Source organism: Acanthochromis polyacanthus, chromosome 11, assembly GCF_021347895.1.
Source record: "Acanthochromis polyacanthus isolate Apoly-LR-REF ecotype Palm Island chromosome 11, KAUST_Apoly_ChrSc, whole genome shotgun sequence".
In the NCBI taxonomy this organism is placed as follows: Eukaryota; Metazoa; Chordata; class Actinopteri; family Pomacentridae; genus Acanthochromis; species Acanthochromis polyacanthus.
This window is the reverse complement of record NC_067123.1, coordinates 2,095,883-2,115,829: the sequence shown is the minus strand read 5'-3', so window position 1 is coordinate 2,115,829 and position 19,947 is coordinate 2,095,883. Positions and strand designations below refer to the sequence as shown.

Genomic DNA, 19,947 nt, shown 5'->3' with positions numbered 1-19,947 from the left:
TGGTTATATTTTAGTCTACAGGTGTGTCTCACCTGTCTCTGGTTATATTCAGTCTACAGGTGTGTCTCACCTGTCTCTGGTTATATTCAGTCTACAGGTGTGTCTCACCTGTCTCTGGTTATATTCAGTCTACAGGTGTGTCTCACCTGTCTCTGGTTATATTCAGTCTACAGGTGTGTCTCACCTGTCTCTGGTTATATTCAGTCTACAGGTGTGTCTCACCTGTCTCTGGTTATATTCAGTCTACAGGTGTGTCTCACCTGTCTCTGGTTATATTCAGTCTACAGGTGTGTCTCACCTGTCTCTGGTTATATTCAGTCTACAGGTGTGTCTCACCTGTCTCTGGTTATATTTTAGTCTACAGGTGTGTCTCACCTGTCTCTGGTTATATTCAGTCTACAGGTGTGTCTCACCTGTCTCTGGTCATATTCAGTCTACAGGTGTGTCTCACCTGTCTCTGCAGCCTGTCAGCCTCCTCCTGCTCAGCCTTCGCTCTCTGCTCGGCCTCCTTCTCGTCCTGGGCTCTCTGGGCTTCGTCTCTGAGTCTTTGCTGCTCGGCCATGAATCGAGCTTCCTCCTCGCGGTGTTTCCTCTCCTCTGCCTCCCGAGCCATCGCCTCCTCCCTCAGGACCCTGGAAGGAGGTTTCTGTGTTAAACCGTCTGAATATTACAGCTGAGCAACAACAGTAAGCTGAATCAGACCTTCATCAGCAGATTAGAACAAAAACTGATTCAGGTTTAATCACAAAACTTACTGTAAGAAAACCAACAGAACCCTGTACAGTAGAGTATATATGAACACGTTCTGCAGCGTTTCCATGGAAACAGACTAATAATAGAAGTTTATCTGTCGTTGCTGAAGCTGGATCACCTGCAAATCATTTATTCCTCCAAGTCTGAGTGCAGCAGCAGGTCAACTGAAAGCATGAAGTCTGTCTAAGGCAGTAAGTCATCATCAGTAGTGCTTTACAGTAAAGAATTCACTCATTTATTAGTTTAAATGGAGCAGCATTTAGTGGAGCTTCATGTTGTACACATGAAGAGAAGCTCATTTATTAGTAAAAACTGTGTCACCAAATACAGCAGCAAGAAAAAATAAACACGAGTTCAGCCGGTGGTTTCTGCTGCAGGAACGAATCAGGAGTTCTGTCTGTTTAGTCAAAGTCACACTGAAGTTGTTCCTAAAAAAAAATCTACCAAATAGGACCAAAGTTCCCCCAGAACCTCCTCAGAACATCTGGTTCTTCATCTGCAGTAACTTCATCAATGATCAGAGTTCTACCTTCAGACTGGGAATATTTACAGAGTTCCATAGCGGGGGGTCCAGATTTATCACCTTTTAATGGACTTTTTCAGAACTTCATCAGTCCAGCAGATAGAACCGTGACATTTAGGAGGAGGAACATCTGAGCTCTGGGGAAAAAAAAATTCTAAAATAACTAAAAAGCTGGAAAATCACCACATAAAGAGACTGAACCACCAAAAAAGGGTCAAAATTACCACAAAGAAACCCAAAATCAGGACAAAAAGACCCAAAATCACAACAGAAAAAGGTAAATACAACACAAAAAGAGACAAAATCACAACAGAAAGAGGTAAATATAACACAAAAAGAGACAAAATCACCACAAATAAGGTCCAGACTACAACAAAAAGGTTAAAAATCAGCACAAAAAGGTGCAAAATCACCACAGAAATGGCCAAAACTACCACAAAAATAGGTGAATATACCACAGAAAGACACACAATCTCCACTAAAACATGTACAATTACCACTAAGATGCAAATCACCACATAAAGATGCTAAATTACCACTGAAAAGCCCAAATCAAAATGATTCAGAGCTGTGATTCTCCTCCTAAATGTCCTGGTTCTGTCTGCTGGACTGATGAAGTTCTGAAAAAGTCCATTAAAAGATGATCAATCTGGACCCCCCTCTATGGAACTCTGATCACTGTTGAAGTTACTGCAGATGAAGAACCAGATGTTCTGAGGCGGTCAGGAAGGAACTGATTGCTTTTGTCTCTTTTTAACCTCATACCTTGTTGACACTGTTCTTAGACATTCAGCAGACTGTTCTTATAAACTCTAAACCTGACCTGTTTCTCTGCTCCTGCTCCATCCTCTCCTGCTCTTCTCTCTCTCGCTGCTCTCGGGCCTGTCGGCGTTTTTCTGCCAGGACTCGAGCTGCTTCCTCCGGGTCGTTGGTTCCGGCTGACGGCCTGCTGGTCGGAGCTGTCGGGGTGGAGGTCGCTGCTGCAGCAGGAGGAGGAGGAGCTGGGGTAGTGATGGAGGCTGCTGCAGGAGGAGAAGCTGCAGGAGGAGAAGCTGCAGGAGGAGCTGCTGGAGAAGCTGCTGATACGACCGGCGGGCTGAGAGACGGAGGTGAAATCGGTGCTGAGGAAACCACGATGGCAGGAACATTACTGGAGGCTGAGAAGGAGAAGAGGAGATGTAAACATGTTTCTGGGGTGATTTTGCATGTTTTTTTCTGCCAAATTTGAGTTTTGGTTGCAGTTTCAGCAGTTCTATAGCAGCTTTGGTCCTTTTCATGGTAAATCTGGCCGTTTTTGTGGTGATTTTCCGTGGTTTTGCTGGCATATTTGAACGTTTTACGGCAATTTTAACTCTTTTTGGGGTAATTTTGCATGTTTTTGTGGGGAATTTGAGTTTTTGTTGCAATCTCAGCTGTTTTGTGGTAATTTTGATATTTTTTGTGGTGATTTTGAGTGTTTTTCTTGACATTTTTAACCTTTCAGGATAGTTTTGTCTCTTTTTAGGGTGATTTTTTTGTGGTAATTTTGGTCATTTTGGGGGTGATTTCGCTTGTTTTTTGTGCCAAATTTGAGTTTTTGTTGACAGGAACATTACTGGAGGCTGAGAGAGAGAAGAGGAGATGTTTAGGATTGTATAAGAACAACAGCGAGGAACCAAACATCTGGTTTAGCAACAACATACTCTCCACCTGGATTTAATGCCGCAAACAGGTGAGAGCCTTCCATTGGATAAGTAGTGCAGTGATGAATATTTTTCAGCTGCAACAACTTCTTTAAATAATGATTTAAATGTTAGTCTACCTGAACAGGTGAGCAGATACCTGATGATGCAGGTAAAGACTATCAGAAACCCCTCAGTTTGGTAGATTTCAGCTCAGAGTTTACTCTACTCCTGGATGTCGGCCAAATCCTCCAGGTCACCTTGGAGCCCTGGATACCGTCACCATGGTAACCACACTCACTCTTTTTCTCCTCGTCTGGCTGCTGGGGTTCGTGGCCCGTTTCCACGGCGACGGTGGTGACCGTCTGGGGCTGCACTCTGGCCGGCGTCTGGGCCCGTTTGGGTCGCGTCTTGGTGCCAGAAGGAGGCGGAGTCTTCTTACCGGCGGCCGGCGTCTTTGAGGGAACCAGCGGAGACAGGGGACGAGTTTTAGGGGCAGCCGGAGACGGAGGTCTGTTCTTAGGCCTCTGGGTGCTGAGGAGCAGAAAGGAGGTAGAACATGAGAAACAAGAAGGAGGTAGAACATGAGGAACAGGAAGGAGGTAGAACATGAGGAATAAGAAGGAGGTAGAACATGAAGAAGGCGGTAGAACATGAGGAAGGAGGTAGAACATGAGGAATAAGAAGGAGGTAGAACATGAGGAAGGAGGTAGAACATGAGGAATAAGAAGGAGGTAGAACATGAGGAATAAGAAGGAGGTAGAACATGAGGAATAAGAAGGAGGTAGAACATGAGGAAGGAGGTAGAACATGAGGAATAAGAAGGAGGTAGAACATGAGGAAGGAGGTAGAACATGAGGAATAAGAAGGAGGTAGAACATGAGGAATAAGAAGGAGGTAGAACATGAGGAATAAGAAGGAGGTAGAACATGAGGAACAGGAAGGAGGTAGAACATGAGGAAGGAGGTAGAACATGAGGAATAAGAAGGAGGTAGAACATGAGAAACAAGAAGGAGGTAGAACATGAGGAAGGAGGTAGAACATGAGGAAGGAGGTAGAACATGAGGAATAAGAAGGAGGTAGAACATGAGGAATAAGAAGGAGGTAGAACATGAGGAATAAGAAGGAGGTAGAACATGAGGAACAGGAAGGAGGTAGAACATGAGGAAGGAGGTAGAACATGAGGAATAAGAAGGAGGTAGAACATGAGAAACAAGAAGGAGGTAGAACATGAGGAAGGAGGTAGAACATGAGGAAGGAGGTAGAACATGAGGAATAAGAAGGAGGTAGAACATGAGAAACAAGAAGGAGGTAGAACATGAGGAATAAGAAGGAGGTAGAACATGAGGAACAGGAAGGAGGTAGAACATGAGGAACAGGAAGGAGGTAGAACATGAGGAATAAGAAGGAGGTAGAACATGAGGAATAAGAAGGAGGTAGAACATGAGGAAGGAGGTAGAACATGAGGAAGGAGGTAGAACATGAGGAATAAGAAGGAGGTAGAACATGAGGAAGGAGGTAGAACATGAGGAAGGAGGTAGAACATGAGGAAGGAGGTAGAACATGAGGAATAAGAAGGAGGTAGAACATGAGGAATAAGAAGGAGGTAGAACATGAGGAATAAGAAGGAGGTAGAACATGAGGAACAGGAAGGAGGTAGAACATGAGGAAGGAGGTAGAACATGAGGAATAAGAAGGAGGTAGAACATGAGAAACAAGAAGGAGGTAGAACATGAGGAAGGAGGTAGAACATGAGGAAGGAGGTAGAACATGAGGAATAAGAAGGAGGTAGAACATGAGAAACAAGAAGGAGGTAGAACATGAGGAATAAGAAGGAGGTAGAACATGAGGAACAGGAAGGAGGTAGAACATGAGGAACAGGAAGGAGGTAGAACATGAGGAATAAGAAGGAGGTAGAACATGAGGAATAAGAAGGAGGTAGAACATGAGGAATAAGAAGGAGGTAGAACATGAGGAACAGGAAGGAGGTAGAACATGAAGAAGGAGGTAGAACATGAAGAAGGAGGTAGAACATGAGGAAGGAGGTAGAACATGAGGAAGGAGGTAGAACATGAGGAATAAGAAGGAGGTAGAACATGAGGAAGGAGGTAGAACATGAGGAATAAGAAGGAGGTAGAACATGAGGAATAAGAAGGAGGTAGAACATGAGGAATAAGAAGGAGGTAGAACATGAGGAACAGGAAGGAGGTAGAACATGAAGAAGGAGGTAGAACATGAAGAAGGAGGTAGAACATGAGGAAGGAGATAGAACATGAGGAAGGAGGTAGAACATGAGAAACAAGAAGGAGGTAGAACATGAGGAATAAGAAGGAGGTAGAACATGAGAAACAAGAAGGAGGTAGAACATGAGGAATAAGAAGGAGGTAGAACATGAGGAACAGGAAGGAGGTAGAACATGAGGAACAGGAAGGAGGTAGAACATGAGGAATAAGAAGGAGGTAGAGCATGAAGAAGGAGGTAGAACATGAGGAACAGGAAGGAGGTAGAACATGAGGAATAAGAAGGAGGTAGAGCATGAAGAAGGAGGTAGAACATGAGGAAGGAGGTAGAACATGAGGAACAAGAAGGAGGTAGAACATGAGGAACAAGAAGGAGGTAGAACATGAGGAATAAGAAGGAGGTAGAACATGAAGAAGGAGGTAGAACATGAGGAATAAGAAGGAGGTAGAACATGAGGAACAGGAAGGAGGTAGAACATGAGGAATAAGAAGGAGGTAGAGCATGAAGAAGGAGGTAGAACATGAGGAAGGAGGTAGAACATGAGGAACAAGAAGGAGGTAGAACATGAGGAACAAGAAGGAGGTAGAACATGAGGAATAAGAAGGAGGTAGAACATGAAGAAGGAGGTAGAACATGAGGAATAAGAAGGAGGTAGAACATGAGGAACAGGAAGGAGGTAGAACATGAGGAATAAGAAGGAGGTAGAGCATGAAGAAGGAGGTAGAACATGAGGAACAAGAAGGAGGTAGAACATGAGGAACAGGAAGGAGGTAGAACATGAAGAAGGAGGTAGAACATGAAGAAGGAGGTAGAACATGAAGAAGGAGGTAGAACATGAGGAACAAGAAGGAGGTAGAACATGAGGAAGGAGGTAGAACATGAGGAACAAGAAGGAGGTAGAACATGAGGAACAAGAAGGAGGTAGAACATGAGGAACAGGAAGGAGGTAGAACATGAAGAAGGAGGTAGAACATGAAGAAGGAGGTAGAACATGAGGAACAAGAAGGAGGTAGAACATGAGAAACAAGAAGGAGGTAGAACATGAGGAATAAGAAGGAGGTAGAACATGAGGAACAGGAAGGAGGTAGAACATGAGGAACAAGAAGGAGGTAGAACATGAGGAACAGGAAGGAGGTAGAACATGAAGAAGGAGGTAGAACATGAGGAACAGGAAGGAGGTAGAACATGAGGAACAAGAAGGAGGTAGAACATGAGGAACAGGAAGGAGGTAGAACATGAGGAACAAGAAGGAGGTAGAACATGAGGAACAGGAAGGAGGTAGAACATGAAGAAGGAGGTAGAACATGAGGAAGGAGGTAGAACATGAAGAAGGAGGTAGAACATGAGGAAGGAGGTAGAACATGAGGAATAAGAAGGAGGTAGAACATGAGGAACAGGAAGGAGGTAGAACATGAGGAACAAGACGACATGGTCATCAATATCCCCCCCACATGTGATGTCTATGAGTCTATATCCAAAATAGTGATCAAGGGCCATAACTCTGTTAAATATTATCACACAGGTCTCATTTTCGAACTTGATCAAGGTGTCCATGGTGTGAAGCTACACACTAAATTGTCAGCTGTAAAATTAAACGTTCACTCACATCCTGTGCATCCCCTGGGGGCTAAGCCCCCCCCTGTCCTGAAAACCTAGTGCCGCCCCTGCAGCAGTTTACAGCTTGTCAGCTGCAGTCGCGTTCTGTCGCTAATTACGGGCTAACTGTGAATGCTGGCTCAAAAGTAACCGGATGGTGAGTGGCAGGATGAGTCACGGAAGAGGTCGGTATGTTTAATGTTGCTGTCGAGTGAAAAATGACCGAGAAACGGCAGTTTTAAAATCGCTGTGTGAGAAGCAGCACAAGGCCTAAATTTGCATTGAGCCTTATGGAGGGCGATTCAGGTTCCCACGTCAATTAAGGGCTGGCGCGTGACGTAACAATGTGCCAGATGAACAATGTCGGACTTATATGAATGTAGAGAGTCTTTACTATAGTCTGTGAAAGGATTGTTCTTGTAGTATGTACCGTTTGGCCAGGATGGCGATTTAAGGCAATAAAAACGGACAGATTTTGTCCCTCTCCACACTCTAGCACCAGAGGAGCACATGCTCTAACATGGGATTTTTTGCTCAACCTAGGGGTTTTTGGAGGCTCCTGTATGGAAAACCATAAATCCCACCATCACAATATGTACATGCCTGAAAAGAAGAGAGTTGGGGCTTTTTTTAAGACTAAAATGAAGTCTGTAGGTGAAAGTATGGCGAAGCAGTAGCGTTTGGAAAACAGTGCATGACATGGTCATCAATATCCCCCGCCACGTGATGTGTATGAGTCTATATCCAAAATAGTGATAAAGGGCCATAACTCTGTTAAATATTATCGCACAGGTCTCATTTTCGAACTTGATCAAGGTGTCCATGGTGTGAAGCTACACACTAAATTTCGTAATCCTAACTGTAATAGTCTCCGAGAAAAGCTGTCCCCTTCATCTCGGATGGATGCACAGACGGACGGAGGCCAAACCTATGTCCCCCTTTTCCACTTCGTGGAGGCGGGGGATAATAAGAAGGAGGTAGAGCATGAGGAAAAAGAAGGAGGTAGAACATGAAGAACAAGAAGGAGGTAGAACATGAAGAACAAGAAGGAGGTAGAACATGAGGAACAGGAAGGAGGGAAACTTTAAAGTCATTTCAGAAACTCTTATTGGACGTGAACATCAGAGACTTTCAGGTTGTTGAACAGATCATCATGAGACAGCTTCATCCTGTTACAGTGTTGCTGTAACAGTCAGAGACTAGAAAGTCTTAATACCCTATAAGACGTCTTAATGGTATAAAATACGTCTTAACACTTAAAATTAATGTCAAATAGGTCTTAACTTTGTTAAATATGTTGCAACACAATAAAATGCATCTTAGAGCCATAAAATTTATATTTTTACACTCTAAAATATGGCTTCACCCTATAAAATACATCATAACAGTATGAAATAAGTCTTAGCACCATAAATACGTCTGTTTGCTCTATTAAATGCATATTGTTACTATAAAATACATCTTTTTGATCTATTAAATGCATATTATTACTATAAAATACGTTTTCGATTTATTAAACGAGTCTTAATACTATACAATATGTCTTAATCGAATAAAATACGTCTTAATACTATAAAATAGCATCAGAAATCTGTAGAAATGCCACCAGTCCTTAATTCCAGTCCTCCTTTGACGTGATGCTGGTTAGAGCCCATCAGGGGTTCACTACTGTTCCTCTGACTGTACAGGGTTTCATAATTGTACCTTACCACTGGAACAGGACTACCAAACGGAGAACACGCTACCTCTATAGGTAGTAGAGACTGATTTATTATTATCTGTAAAGGGCTGTAGATTTAACAGACTCATTCTAACGTCTACGGTTCATTTCCTGACTGATTATTAAGAGCAGGAAGACTCAGACAGAAGGAAACTACATGAAGCCCATAACTAGGTCAGCTGGAAGATATGAAGCTCCAGATTGTTCTCTGGCTGAGGGGCTGAAACGTGATCCGAGGAGGCAGACGTCTTATTCTGCTCTGCATCAGTCAGAGGAACGGACTCTTTAAGGGGTTCGGTTCTGACACCTCAGACCGTCTGTCACACACCAACCTACTCCTACATTAACTCAGAACAGATTAACAGTTTCCAGTTCAGATTTCAGGCTGAGTCCGGGGGTAAACATGATACCTGGTTTCTGGCCGGGATCTCTGGATGGTGGCTGGAGGTGAAGCCGTCTGTCTTTTCTTCTGCACTTTCTCCTTTGTGAGAGCGTTCTTCTCTTTCTCGTTCTCCCTCTCCTTGTCCTTCTTCTCTTTCTTCTTTTTATCCACCTTAAGCAGAGAGGCGACACAGATAAGCCGTTATGACCCGAGGATACGTCCGTCACATCGGCCCGATGCCAAACACCAAAGACAAAGAGTTCCTGGAAAATGTCAGGACGTTGTAGAAACGTCTCTGAAACCACCTCAGAGAACAGGTTCCTTCCTTCATGCACACTACTGTTCAAAGGTTTAGGGTTACCCATACCATGAAACCTCCCACTTTTATTCACATGCTAACAAAATTATCAGTCAACAAGTTTCCAAAGGAAGTTCAATCCTGTCCAGGTTTCCTCTAAAGTGGCTAAAGTGACTTGCTCAGAATGAGTCAGAACTGTCCTAAATGATTCAATAATTGTCCAAAATGACCCAAAACTGGTTCAGATCACCTTGAAACCGGCCCAGACTGACTTTGAAATGGTCCAAAATGGCTTCAAATCTGTCCACAGTGACTCAGCGTTGGTCTAAAATGATAATAACTTGTCAGAAACATCTCAAAAATGATCCAAAAGAACTTAAAACCTGTCCAGGTTGTCTAAAATGACTCCAACGTTATCCTAAAGGATTCAATATTTGTCCAAAATAACTAAAACATCTACAAACTGTCTCTAAAAGGGTCTAAAACATCTCTAAAATCATCCACAATGACTCATAATTTGTCCCAAATAACTCGAAACTTGTGTAAATTGATTAAATTCATTAAATCATCAAACTCTTTGGATTTAAGTTTGCATTGATTGACCACAGAGCAACATCATCCTTCATTCTGAGTTTAGCTTTACTTTGTTTTTGGTCTTTGTCCTCCAATTACTCCTGAGTGAAAAATAATAAATCTTTACCATCTAGCAGGGAACGTTCCCACAACATTGGCTCATATTTCCTACAAGTTTTAATAATAGCAATATAATACGTCTTCTAGAACATTTTTGTACACCCCCTCATGTCATTCTGCAGGTTTTCAGTCATTTTTAATCATTTTCAGCTCAATCTGAATCTGCAATTTTCAGATTCAGAAAATGTGATTTGTCCCCAGGCGCTAATTAAAAAGGCACGCAGAGCAGGCAGTGCAACGACGACGTAATAAAGAAATAGGGATAAATATACAACAAATCCAGAGCACGTAATATAAGAATAAAAAAGAAAAAAAACACCACTTGGTATCATACCAGCGCAAATTTTGAGTAATTTTGGATGATTTTTACAGCAGCTTGGACAAATTTAGTGTCGTTCTGCAAATTTTCAGTCATTCTGGATCATTTTGACTCATCTGATAGAAATTCTGACTGATTTTGGATCATTTTCCAACCATTTTAGACTATTTTCATGTCATTCTGAGCAAATTTTCATCGTTTTGGATCATTTCTAGAAAATCCTTTGTGGATCACATTCAAGTCGTTTTGGTTCATTTTTGTAGCATCATGAACAGTAAAGGTTTGGAAACAGAGCGGTCTGACCCACTTTCTGTAGTTTTTGAGAAAAATGGGTTCAAAGTTTAATGTTTTCCAGACTGGTCTAACATTGCACTGTGACGCTGTATCTGGGTTGTGGGTTAGACCGCTGACACTCAAATCTAGACCATAAAATATGACAGGAATTATATAAAAGTCAGGTTTTTTGTGGGTTAGATCGCTCTGTTTCTAACCCCCTCATGTAATCCCTGGATGGTCTTTAGAAGTTTAGATTGTTTTAAAAACACAATAAATAATCTTCATTTATTTTATTTTTTATTTAAAACCTCAGAGGACAAACTGTGTTTTTACTGATGCCGAGGCAGAATCAATGAAATCAGACACACTGTAGGAGACTACCTGGCTGCAAAGATAAAAACAAGTGAAGACTTGAACTTAAACGACAAAGGATCTGGAGTTTACAACATTAAAGAAGTCCAGACACCGCAGCAGCTCAGAGACTCATCCTGTATATGGAGATTCTCAGTCTTCTAGGTCATGGTAGTCGTAGGAGCTCCAGTAAAAATCCACCAGACTTCTCTTCCGGTTGATTTTTCATGAAGCTCCTACGATGACTTCCCTACGACGTCCCGTCAAGGTGGACCTACCGGTGTGGAGTTTCGCCGGCGCTGCCGCTGGGTGATGTCCGGCGTGCTGGCCGAGGAAACCCTCCAGCGCTCGGCGGCGTTCTGATGCGGGTGGTGATGCGAGCAGGCGTTCAGAGGGCTGGCGGAGGCTGAACGGGAGCAGTGGTGAGAGTCTGAGCAACACAAACATGCAGAGAACGGCAGCAGGGCCGAGGTCAGGCCCACAAACACTCACACCATGCAGTAAAACCTCACAGCCAGGCAGTACAGTGGACCAACAACAACACCACTGACATTTATTGATTTCACTCTGGTATTTATAAAAATGTCTACTGCTGTTATAGTAGCTCAGTTTTTAACGGCAGCAGTGAACTAAACTAGAAGATCTCTTTATGTGTAAACAGCTAGGAATTATCAACAGATTTCAGAGCCGATAACTGGCAGCTTTATCGATCAATAATTGATTAATAACACAAAACGAACTCCAGATTATCAGCTGTTGGACCACAGTCATGCTGTCTTAGTACACTTCAACTCAGTTTCAGTAGGAGAGCTCTGGTAGGTGGGCATTAAGCGTCACAGAAGCTCTTTGTCATGGTGCTCCTTCACTAGCTAAACTCCCACCATGCTACTGAACAGGACGATGCTGTAAAATAGAGACTTAGACACAGAAATGCTGTTCTAGTTGATCCCAGTTCATCTAGAAGCACCTGAGCTCCAGTCAGAGGTTATTAACCTCCACAGAAGTCTTTGTCATGGTGCCCGTTGCTGCTAAATTCCCACAATGCTCTCTGCTTTAACTGTAGTCTGAGTGACGTCTCCTCTGGTCTCTACAGGATTAAACAGGAAGAGGCTCCACCTGGTGGAACAACCAGGAACTACAGCTGATCTTCTGCCTTATCAGTTAATATATTTGTCATCGGTTGTTAATAACAACTGACCAATAATCAATAACATCAGAGAACAGACATTAATGCTGCACTAAGTGGATTTGCTTTGTGTCTGTTTATTTCCTGTTTTATTTTGACATTTCCTGTCCTTTTGTGTCTTGTTAAACTTCCAACCTTCCATTCACCTGGTGTTTATCTTCCTGTTTTCCTGACATTCTTCCAGCTCCTTCGGTTTTTGGATTCTCTTTGCATTAGTGTAACGTTTGCTTCTCTGCCTTTGTTTACTCTGTTAAGGTTTGATTAAAGGTTTATTCTATTAGTTAGCGTACTTTGAGCCGTCATGTGAACACTCCTTGACAGATTACACATCACCAGTAACAGCCAATCGACGCTGAGGGATGGATGCTGAAATGTTTTTATGTGGAAAACATAAACCAACAAAGGCATTTCAGTGAAGTTTTGTTTTAGAGTTTTCAAAGTAATTCCAAATATTGACACTAATATTTTCATTTTGGCTCCAAATATTGATGCTGAAAAAAAGCATACCGGTCGACCTCTGACCTCCATTATTTCATGCTGGATGTTTCAGACCAAACAGACGTCATGAAATGCCTTTACAGAGCGTGTCACAGAAGTTCTAGATAGTTAGGCGGATAAGTCAAATGATAGTTCACTTTTTCAGGAAAGCACCAAATTTGGTACAGACATAGTATATGACCATACAATTGATTTAAGAGGAGTAACCCAAAAATCTAAGCCCCCTGGTGGCTGCCATCTTGAATTCAAATATGGCCGTCATCTTGAATTCAAATATGGCCGCCTTGCTAAACCTATTTATGTAATATCTCCCTTAATACGGCAGATACAAAGTTACTTTCAAGATCTACCCCCATTGTTTAAGGGTCTGCAGATTCAATAAAGCCATTTATAACCATTTATAAGCCATTATAAGATGGCGGCCACCAGGGGGCTTAGATTTTTGGGGTACTCCTCTTAAATCAATTGTATGGTCATATACTATGTCTGTACCAAATCTGGTGCTTTCCTGAAAAAGTGAACTATCGACCCCAAATTTCGGTCTTATCCGCCTAACTAAGATGAAGTGTTGGAGAATGAAGGAGCATTCGGGATCACACTCACGAGAGTCGCTGTTGTTGAGTAGGGTGGCGGCGCTGCGACTCCGGGCCAGGAAGGACAACGTCGGCGTCATGAGCCGCTCCACGATCCGACTCTCCCAGGGGCTGAGGCGCAGACTGCGGGCTGACACAAGAGGGCGCCATCAGAGTCGCATTACAGATACAGGAAACACTGAACAACCTCACACACCCTAACACACACACATGGAGCCACCTCCGTCTGATGCAGAGTGAAGTTTAACGTTTGGAGACCTCATAAAAACACAAGAACCAATCACAGCTGACAAGCTGGACACCTTTGTGTTAAGTTCCAGGAGTTTACCAGGTAGCATTTCCTTGGAACTGAACGATATAGGATTTCACTTTCAAAAAGACTATAAACAACAAAAATGAGGCAAAAAAATCATGCAAATGAGACACAAACGACAAAAGCAAGAAATAAAATAACAAAAAAATGAGACAAAACACATGAAACAAAACAGAAAAGAGACAAAAAAGTTAGAAAGCGACAAAAAGCACAGAAATGAGACAAAATATGACGTGAGAAACAAAACGACAAAAACGATACACAAAGCAGTGAATAAGGCGAAACACAAAATGACAAAAAAGACAAAGAACACAAGCGAGACAAAAAGGAAACAAAACGACAAAAACGAGACAAAATGACAAAAGTCAGACAAAAAAGACCAAAAAAACAACCAAAACAAGACAAAACATTACAAAAATGAGACACAAAACAACAATTAACAATCTAGTTCTTTATTTTCAGATCCAAACAACTTGTCATGGTCTCGAAATGATTTTAAATTTATAGTTTTACTAATTTACAATCTGCAGTTAATGTCTTCTCTGGAATTTTTACACTTTGAGGACCAGATTGGACCCTCTGGAGGACCGCTTTTGGTCCACGGGCCTCATGTTGGACCCTCTGGAGGACCACGGGCCTCATGTTGGACCCTCTGGAGGACCGCTTTTGGTCCACGGGCCTCATGTTGGACCCTTGGAGGACCACGGGCCTCATGTTGGACCCTCTGGAGGACCGCTTTTGGTCCATGGGCCTCATGTTGGACCCTCTGGAGGACCGCTTTTGGTCCACGGGCCTCATGTTGGACCCTCTGGAGGACCACGGGCCTCATGTTGGACCCTCTGGAGGACCGCTTTTGGTCCACGGGCCTCATGTTGGACCCTTGGAGGACCACGGGCCTCATGTTGGACCCTCTGGAGGACCGCTTTTGGACCACGGGCCTCATGTTGGACCCTCTGGAGGACCGCTTTTGGTCCATGGGCCTCATGTTGGACCCTCTGGAGGACCGCTTTTGGTCCACGGGCCTCATGTTGGACCCTCTGGAGGACCACGGGCCTCATGTTGGACCCTCTGGAGGACCGCTTTTGGTCCACGGGCCTCATCTTGGACCCTCTGGAGGACCGCTTTTGGCCCACGGGCCTCATGTTGGTCCCTCTGGAGGACCACTTTTGGTCCACGGGCTTCATGTTGGACACCCCTGCTTTAAAGGGAACCTCTGCAGACTCTGATGGTAAAAAAGTTTTTGAACAATAAATTCAAACAGCTGACAACTGAAATGATGTTTTTCATTGAACTTGTTGCCAGAAGTCAAATCTGACCAGACTTGTGGTTCTTCGGCTCCTCTGAGGCGGCTCCAAATGTTGAACTCCACTCTGACACTCAGACTGAACCCATCCAGGATGAAGGTCTGAACTTTGCTGCACATGTTGTCTCCAGACATCAGATTAGAGGAGCATCACCACTAAAACACAGCATGTTAGAGCCAGAGAGGCGTCTACGGACCAGTTAAACCAGAGATGAGTTCAGCATTAGTTTGTCCTACGAACTTGTTCCTGCAGGCGTCTCCACGGTTACTGTGTTATGTGATGAGTCGGCATAGAGTCCGATGTGTTGTGATGACGGGTGGAAAACAGCACATACACCAGGAGGACACGCTCTCATGAGGAACACCAAACCCAGCTTTCAGCAGAGTTTGGTGCCGTTTTGGATTCTAGGAAAATCTGTCAGAAAATATCTGTTGGGCTGAATTTTAAAACATTTAAAAATAAGAAGTCCTGAACGGGAATATAAGGACAAATAAATGTCATCTGAGAGTCTTTCCTTCATATTATTTAAACTTCACTCCTACAGACACCAACCAACTAACAACACTATTATATATCAGCTTTACTCAGATTTACTTATTTCTATTTTCTGCAGGTTTATTCCCCACCCCATCCGTACGTTTTTCACTCCACTTTATTTGACAGATAACTAATATTTTGCAAGAAACAGTTTTACAAAACATTTTGAGAGATAAAGCTTCCAAAAGATACCAAACAAATATTCAAATCAGCTGAATTTCAACCAGCTCTAGCGGTTCTTACATGTAAATGCATCAGTATACAACCATTTAATCTAAATAATAATATATAATTACTAGACTGCAAAATCCTAATTTTTGCTTATTTATTTATTATATATTCATAAATATATTTTATTTATGTAAAAAAGCTTAAATAATAAAAATAAAAATATAAATAAATAATATCTACTTAATAAATACATATTAATATAATAATAATATATTATTATTATTACATTATGTTTTAGTATTTATTTATCATCCATTTTAAAATGTGCTTCAAAAATAAATTCTAAACGCATCCTTTAGTAAAAGTCCTCTAAAAAACATGTAAAAAGTTTGAAGTAAAAAACTACAAATCTCTCCTCCAATTAAATGATTCCACTGAAACAGGGAGCTAATGTGACCTAAACTGGTTTTTATCTCTGCACATGTGCAACCTCCCAACAAATATGAAGAATTAAGTTTCTGTCAGACCCTAGTGAGGATAAAGCGGTGTATAGAGGATGGATGGATGAAGTTTCTGTCAGTAAATAAAAGGTGAATACATCTTTACTTTGGCTTCAGCTGAGCAGTTTTTAAAGGAGACTTTGTCCTTCAGACTGAATAACTGAATCAAAACAACTGCTTTGTTCCTGTTTCATGTCAGTTATCATCCATTAGAAAATTCTATTAACTGCAGGATTTGTCACCACTTTCTACCTTAATAATGCTAGAAAATCCTCCTGAAGGTTAAAATATTTTCCTGCTTTGTCCAGTTAATACGACAGAAAACCCTGAAAGCACACAGATGGACAGAGGACCTGATGAATCTCGACAGCTGTTCCAGTTTGTGTGGATTTCTCCTGACAGAAACTTCCACTGACAACACGCAGCACAGAGATGTTTCTTTGCGTTTTTGGTGAGGCCCGGCCATGTTTACTGACGACGACTCCGGCCTGTTTTCGGCTCGTTTTCGGTTCTGCGGCTGCTTTAGTTCCGTCGACACAAACCACACAGAACCATGAGGACAGTGCAATCACACCAGAGCAGCTGCAGGTTGGACAGTTTCACAACATGTTTTATGACTAACTGATAACCCGACTACCTCCTGTTGCCAGGCAACAGTGGTTTCCCTCCTCCTCCTCCTCCTCCTCCTCCAATGCGGCAGGAAGAGGAGCTGCTGCCTGGTGATCGACTGTTCACCTGAAGCCAGATTGATGCTTCTGCAGACGTCACCAGACCCCCTCCCTGGAAGCTATCAGAGCTCTGGTGTCGACTCTGCAGAGACCCGACCGTCCTTTCGTGCAGCGTCGCAGTTTTAGTGATGATCGAGCACAAAATGTGAGTCTGTGGCGACGACAGAGCCGAGCTGCTGATTGCACTGAGGGCGATGCGATCAATAATGAGACGTCATGAGGCGAGAAGGATCTGAGATGAGGACGGAGCTGCTTGAGGAGTCAGATGGAATGAGTCTGATAAATCTGTTTAATTCTAGAGTTGAAGTGTATCGCTGCTGCCCTGGCACAAAGATATCTGCTCTGTCCCTTCTTATAAAATGAAAAGAATACATGATAGAGATCACTTTCACATTTTATCATCACACAGTTATTACTTCTGCAAATCTGTTCAGATTTTGCAAGAAATGTTTCTGAATGAATGTTTAGTGCTAAAACACTGTATTGATCTGTGTGAATCTATCAGAACAGGAGCTCTATCCACAAATAAAATAAACAATTTTCCATTGCAATAGCTATATTTCTATTTCTACAGTGTTTAACACTCTAACTCTAAGCAAATAAATTCTGTATTATCTTCAAACCTAAAATACATTTTTGGCAGGCTTCATTTAATCTTTAATATCTAATATTTTTCCTATTTTCAAGTTCATTATATAGAAAATGAAACCTCAGCCTCCTGAAATATATAGCTTTATACAACTGAAAACAAAAGCAGCAGAGGAATTAAATTTTACTTTAATAGCTAGCTTAACTTAGCATAGCAATGACAGTTCATTTGTTAGCCTAAAAAGATAATTACTTACTGTTACAGGTCAAATTCAACACAGTTTTAACGCTAAAATATTGCAAGATAACTTCTAATCTGTTAAATGTTATTATCTTTGTCTTGGTTTCTGCATTTCCGTCTTTACAACACCTAAAGTCTCGGCTAATCTATGTATGTTCATGTACTTATGCAGGCAGTAGCTTGCTTTAGCTAACATGAGCTATCGTTGGCCAACTTTACATAACGGTTGTCGGACAGTAACTAGTTCAGTTAGCTGACTATTGTTTTGCTATATTTTAGTATCTCACACTAAAAAACTGAAGACATTTACACCAAACTTCTATCTGCTGTATTTTAATACTATTAAAAATGTCTAACATGCTAACAAGATAAACTAAGATAGTGTAAATTATACCTGCTAACGTCAGCATGTTAGCATGCAAGGTAACGCTAGCTAAAATTTGCTAATATTAGCTAACATAATTGTTGTTTAACACTAACTGCCATCACTAAGCCAGTTAGCTGGCTACTGTTGTGCTCTATTTTAGCATTTAACATTAAAAAACTAACATTTCGACAAAACTCTTATGAGTCCTCTGTTTTAAGGGATGATAAACACTGCAGCATGCTACCTTGCTAATCTAGGATGGTGTACATGATACATACTAGCATGGTGCATGCTAGCTTACAATAGCTAATGTCAGCTAATTTGACATTGTTGTTGGACAGTAACTGTTGTCACCATAATTTAGTACGTCAGTAAGCTGGTTACTGCTGAGCTGAATATTTGCATCCAACATTCTGAATTATTGACATTGCCACCAAACTCGTCCATACTCTGTTTTAAATACCAGTAAAACACATTAGCATGCTAACATGCAACATTACAACATCTGATAAACATCAGCTTTTAGCTTTGTCATTATGAGCATGTTAGCAATTAGCTGTGTCTAGGTTGAGTCTTAGAGTTTTTCCACAATATTTTTTCTTGAATACAGAAACCTTTCTTGTAAATGTGTAATAATTAAGAGTGTAGTTATATATACACTACTGTTCAAAAGTTTGGGGTCACTTAGAAATGTCCTTATTTCTGAAAGAAAGGCAGTTTTTTCAATGAAGATAATATTAAGTGAATGATAAATCCAGTATAGACATTATTAATGTGCTAAATGACTATTGTAGCTGGAAACATCAGATTTTTAATGGAATATCTCCATAGGGGTACAGAGGAACATTTCCAGCAACCATCACTCCTGTGTTCTAATGCTACATTGTGTTAGCTAATGGTGCTGAAAGGCTCATTGATGGTTAGAAAACCCTTGTTCAGTTATGTTAGCACATGGATAAAAGTGGGAGTTTTCATGGAAACCATGGAATTATCTGGGTGACCCCAAACTTTTGAACAGTAGCGTATGTCATAATCTTAATCATGACAAATATATTCTTAGAGTGTAAAAAGTCAAAACTTAAGTGACTGAGAAAAAAATCTAAGCAAAACAGGTGAAATCTCTGTGGAAACAGGCGGTGTAAAGTGTTTGCTTACAATAATATACTGTAAAGTCAAATTATTATTCCGTGTACATGTAGTAACTGTACATGACTCACTTATAACAGTCACACTATACAGTAATATCCACCACCAACACCACAACAAGCCACCAACAGTACAGTGGAGGGGAAACCAAAGAAGGTGTCATGACAAGATGCGAACTCATAAACCTACGAAACACCAAAAGTATAACCACAGAGTATGGCTCAGTGATGTCGAGGTGAGAGGGATCAAAAATGCAGAGGAGACTCAAATCAATGACAAACCACCAACTGAAATTAAAAGAAGAAAAAACACGATGCACACGAGACCGAGAGCGTGAGAAGAGGAGGGATAAATGACCAGTCACCAAGCAACAGGCAGGCAGGCAGCCACCAGAGACAGGAAAACCAAACAGAACCAGGTCAGTGATGAGGAGGGAGGGGAGGGAAGGGGAAGCCTGGAGGACCTTGACGTCGGCTCGTCCTTACTTCTGTTGGGGGAGTTCCAGAGCGTGGCCGAGGACTTGGACAGCCTGTTGTTAATGACAGGGTCCACCTGTCTCGGCAAGTTGACCGTGGAGGCCGAGCATCTGCCTGCACCGGAGAGAACGCAACACACAACAACTGTTCACAAGGCGGCCGGCGGCAGCTGAGGGCCGAGCAGAGCCGGAACCCACCATCCCTGAGGCCAGACTCACCAGCATTCAGACAGAGTTTGGGGGGAAAAGAGGAGGAAAGTATGGGACGGGTGTGGAGGAGTTAGAAGTAAACATTCAGAGAGATAGCTATGTTCTCCTGCTGCAAGACCTGGAATCAAATCTCACGCTTTCACACACCGTTCACACTTTGAAGAAACTCTTGACCTCAGTGTCACAAGTCGAAACAGCAGCTCGTCACATGTCGGACAAGTTTGAAACAGGAGATGAGCTCACAGCTCTCTGGAAAACACCCGTCATACCTCTAATG

At 42.1% G+C, this 19,947-nt stretch overlaps 1 protein-coding gene and 1 long non-coding RNA gene across 19 annotated transcripts in view; one reads left to right on the top strand and one right to left on the bottom strand.

Annotated features, from left to right (window-relative positions):
• The window catches only part of map7d1b (MAP7 domain containing 1b), a 73,614-nt gene that overhangs the window by 10,110 nt on the left and 43,557 nt on the right, over nt 1–19,947 (bottom strand). For 2 of the 6 annotated variants that reach the window (XM_051955438.1, XM_051955440.1), the window contains 7 exons: nt 19,471–19,575; nt 13,101–13,220; nt 11,092–11,243; nt 8,905–9,047; nt 3,239–3,471; nt 2,100–2,433; nt 452–632 (listed from right to left, as the gene is read on the bottom strand). In XM_051955438.1, the coding sequence (XP_051811398.1) occupies nt 452–632; nt 2,100–2,433; nt 3,239–3,471; nt 8,905–9,047; nt 11,092–11,243; nt 13,101–13,220; nt 19,471–19,575 (1,268 nt within the window). The remainder of the gene's footprint in view (nt 1–451; nt 633–2,099; nt 2,434–3,238; nt 3,472–8,904; nt 9,048–11,091; nt 11,244–13,100; nt 13,221–19,470; nt 19,576–19,947) is intronic. The other 4 variants (XM_051955442.1, XM_051955443.1, XM_051955441.1 and 1 more) reach the window with 3 other exon arrangements.
• On the top strand, nt 3,470–7,814 carry LOC127536058 (uncharacterized). Of its 13 annotated transcripts, XR_007945072.1 has the most exons (5): nt 3,470–4,455; nt 4,494–5,001; nt 5,222–6,187; nt 6,432–6,494; nt 6,533–7,814. It is a non-coding gene; the product is annotated as an uncharacterized LOC127536058 (long non-coding RNA). The 13 variants fall into 13 exon arrangements; XR_007945067.1 differs by having other exon boundaries at nt 3,470–4,016; nt 4,136–4,455; nt 5,222–7,814; XR_007945076.1 differs by having other exon boundaries at nt 5,222–5,647; nt 5,830–7,814.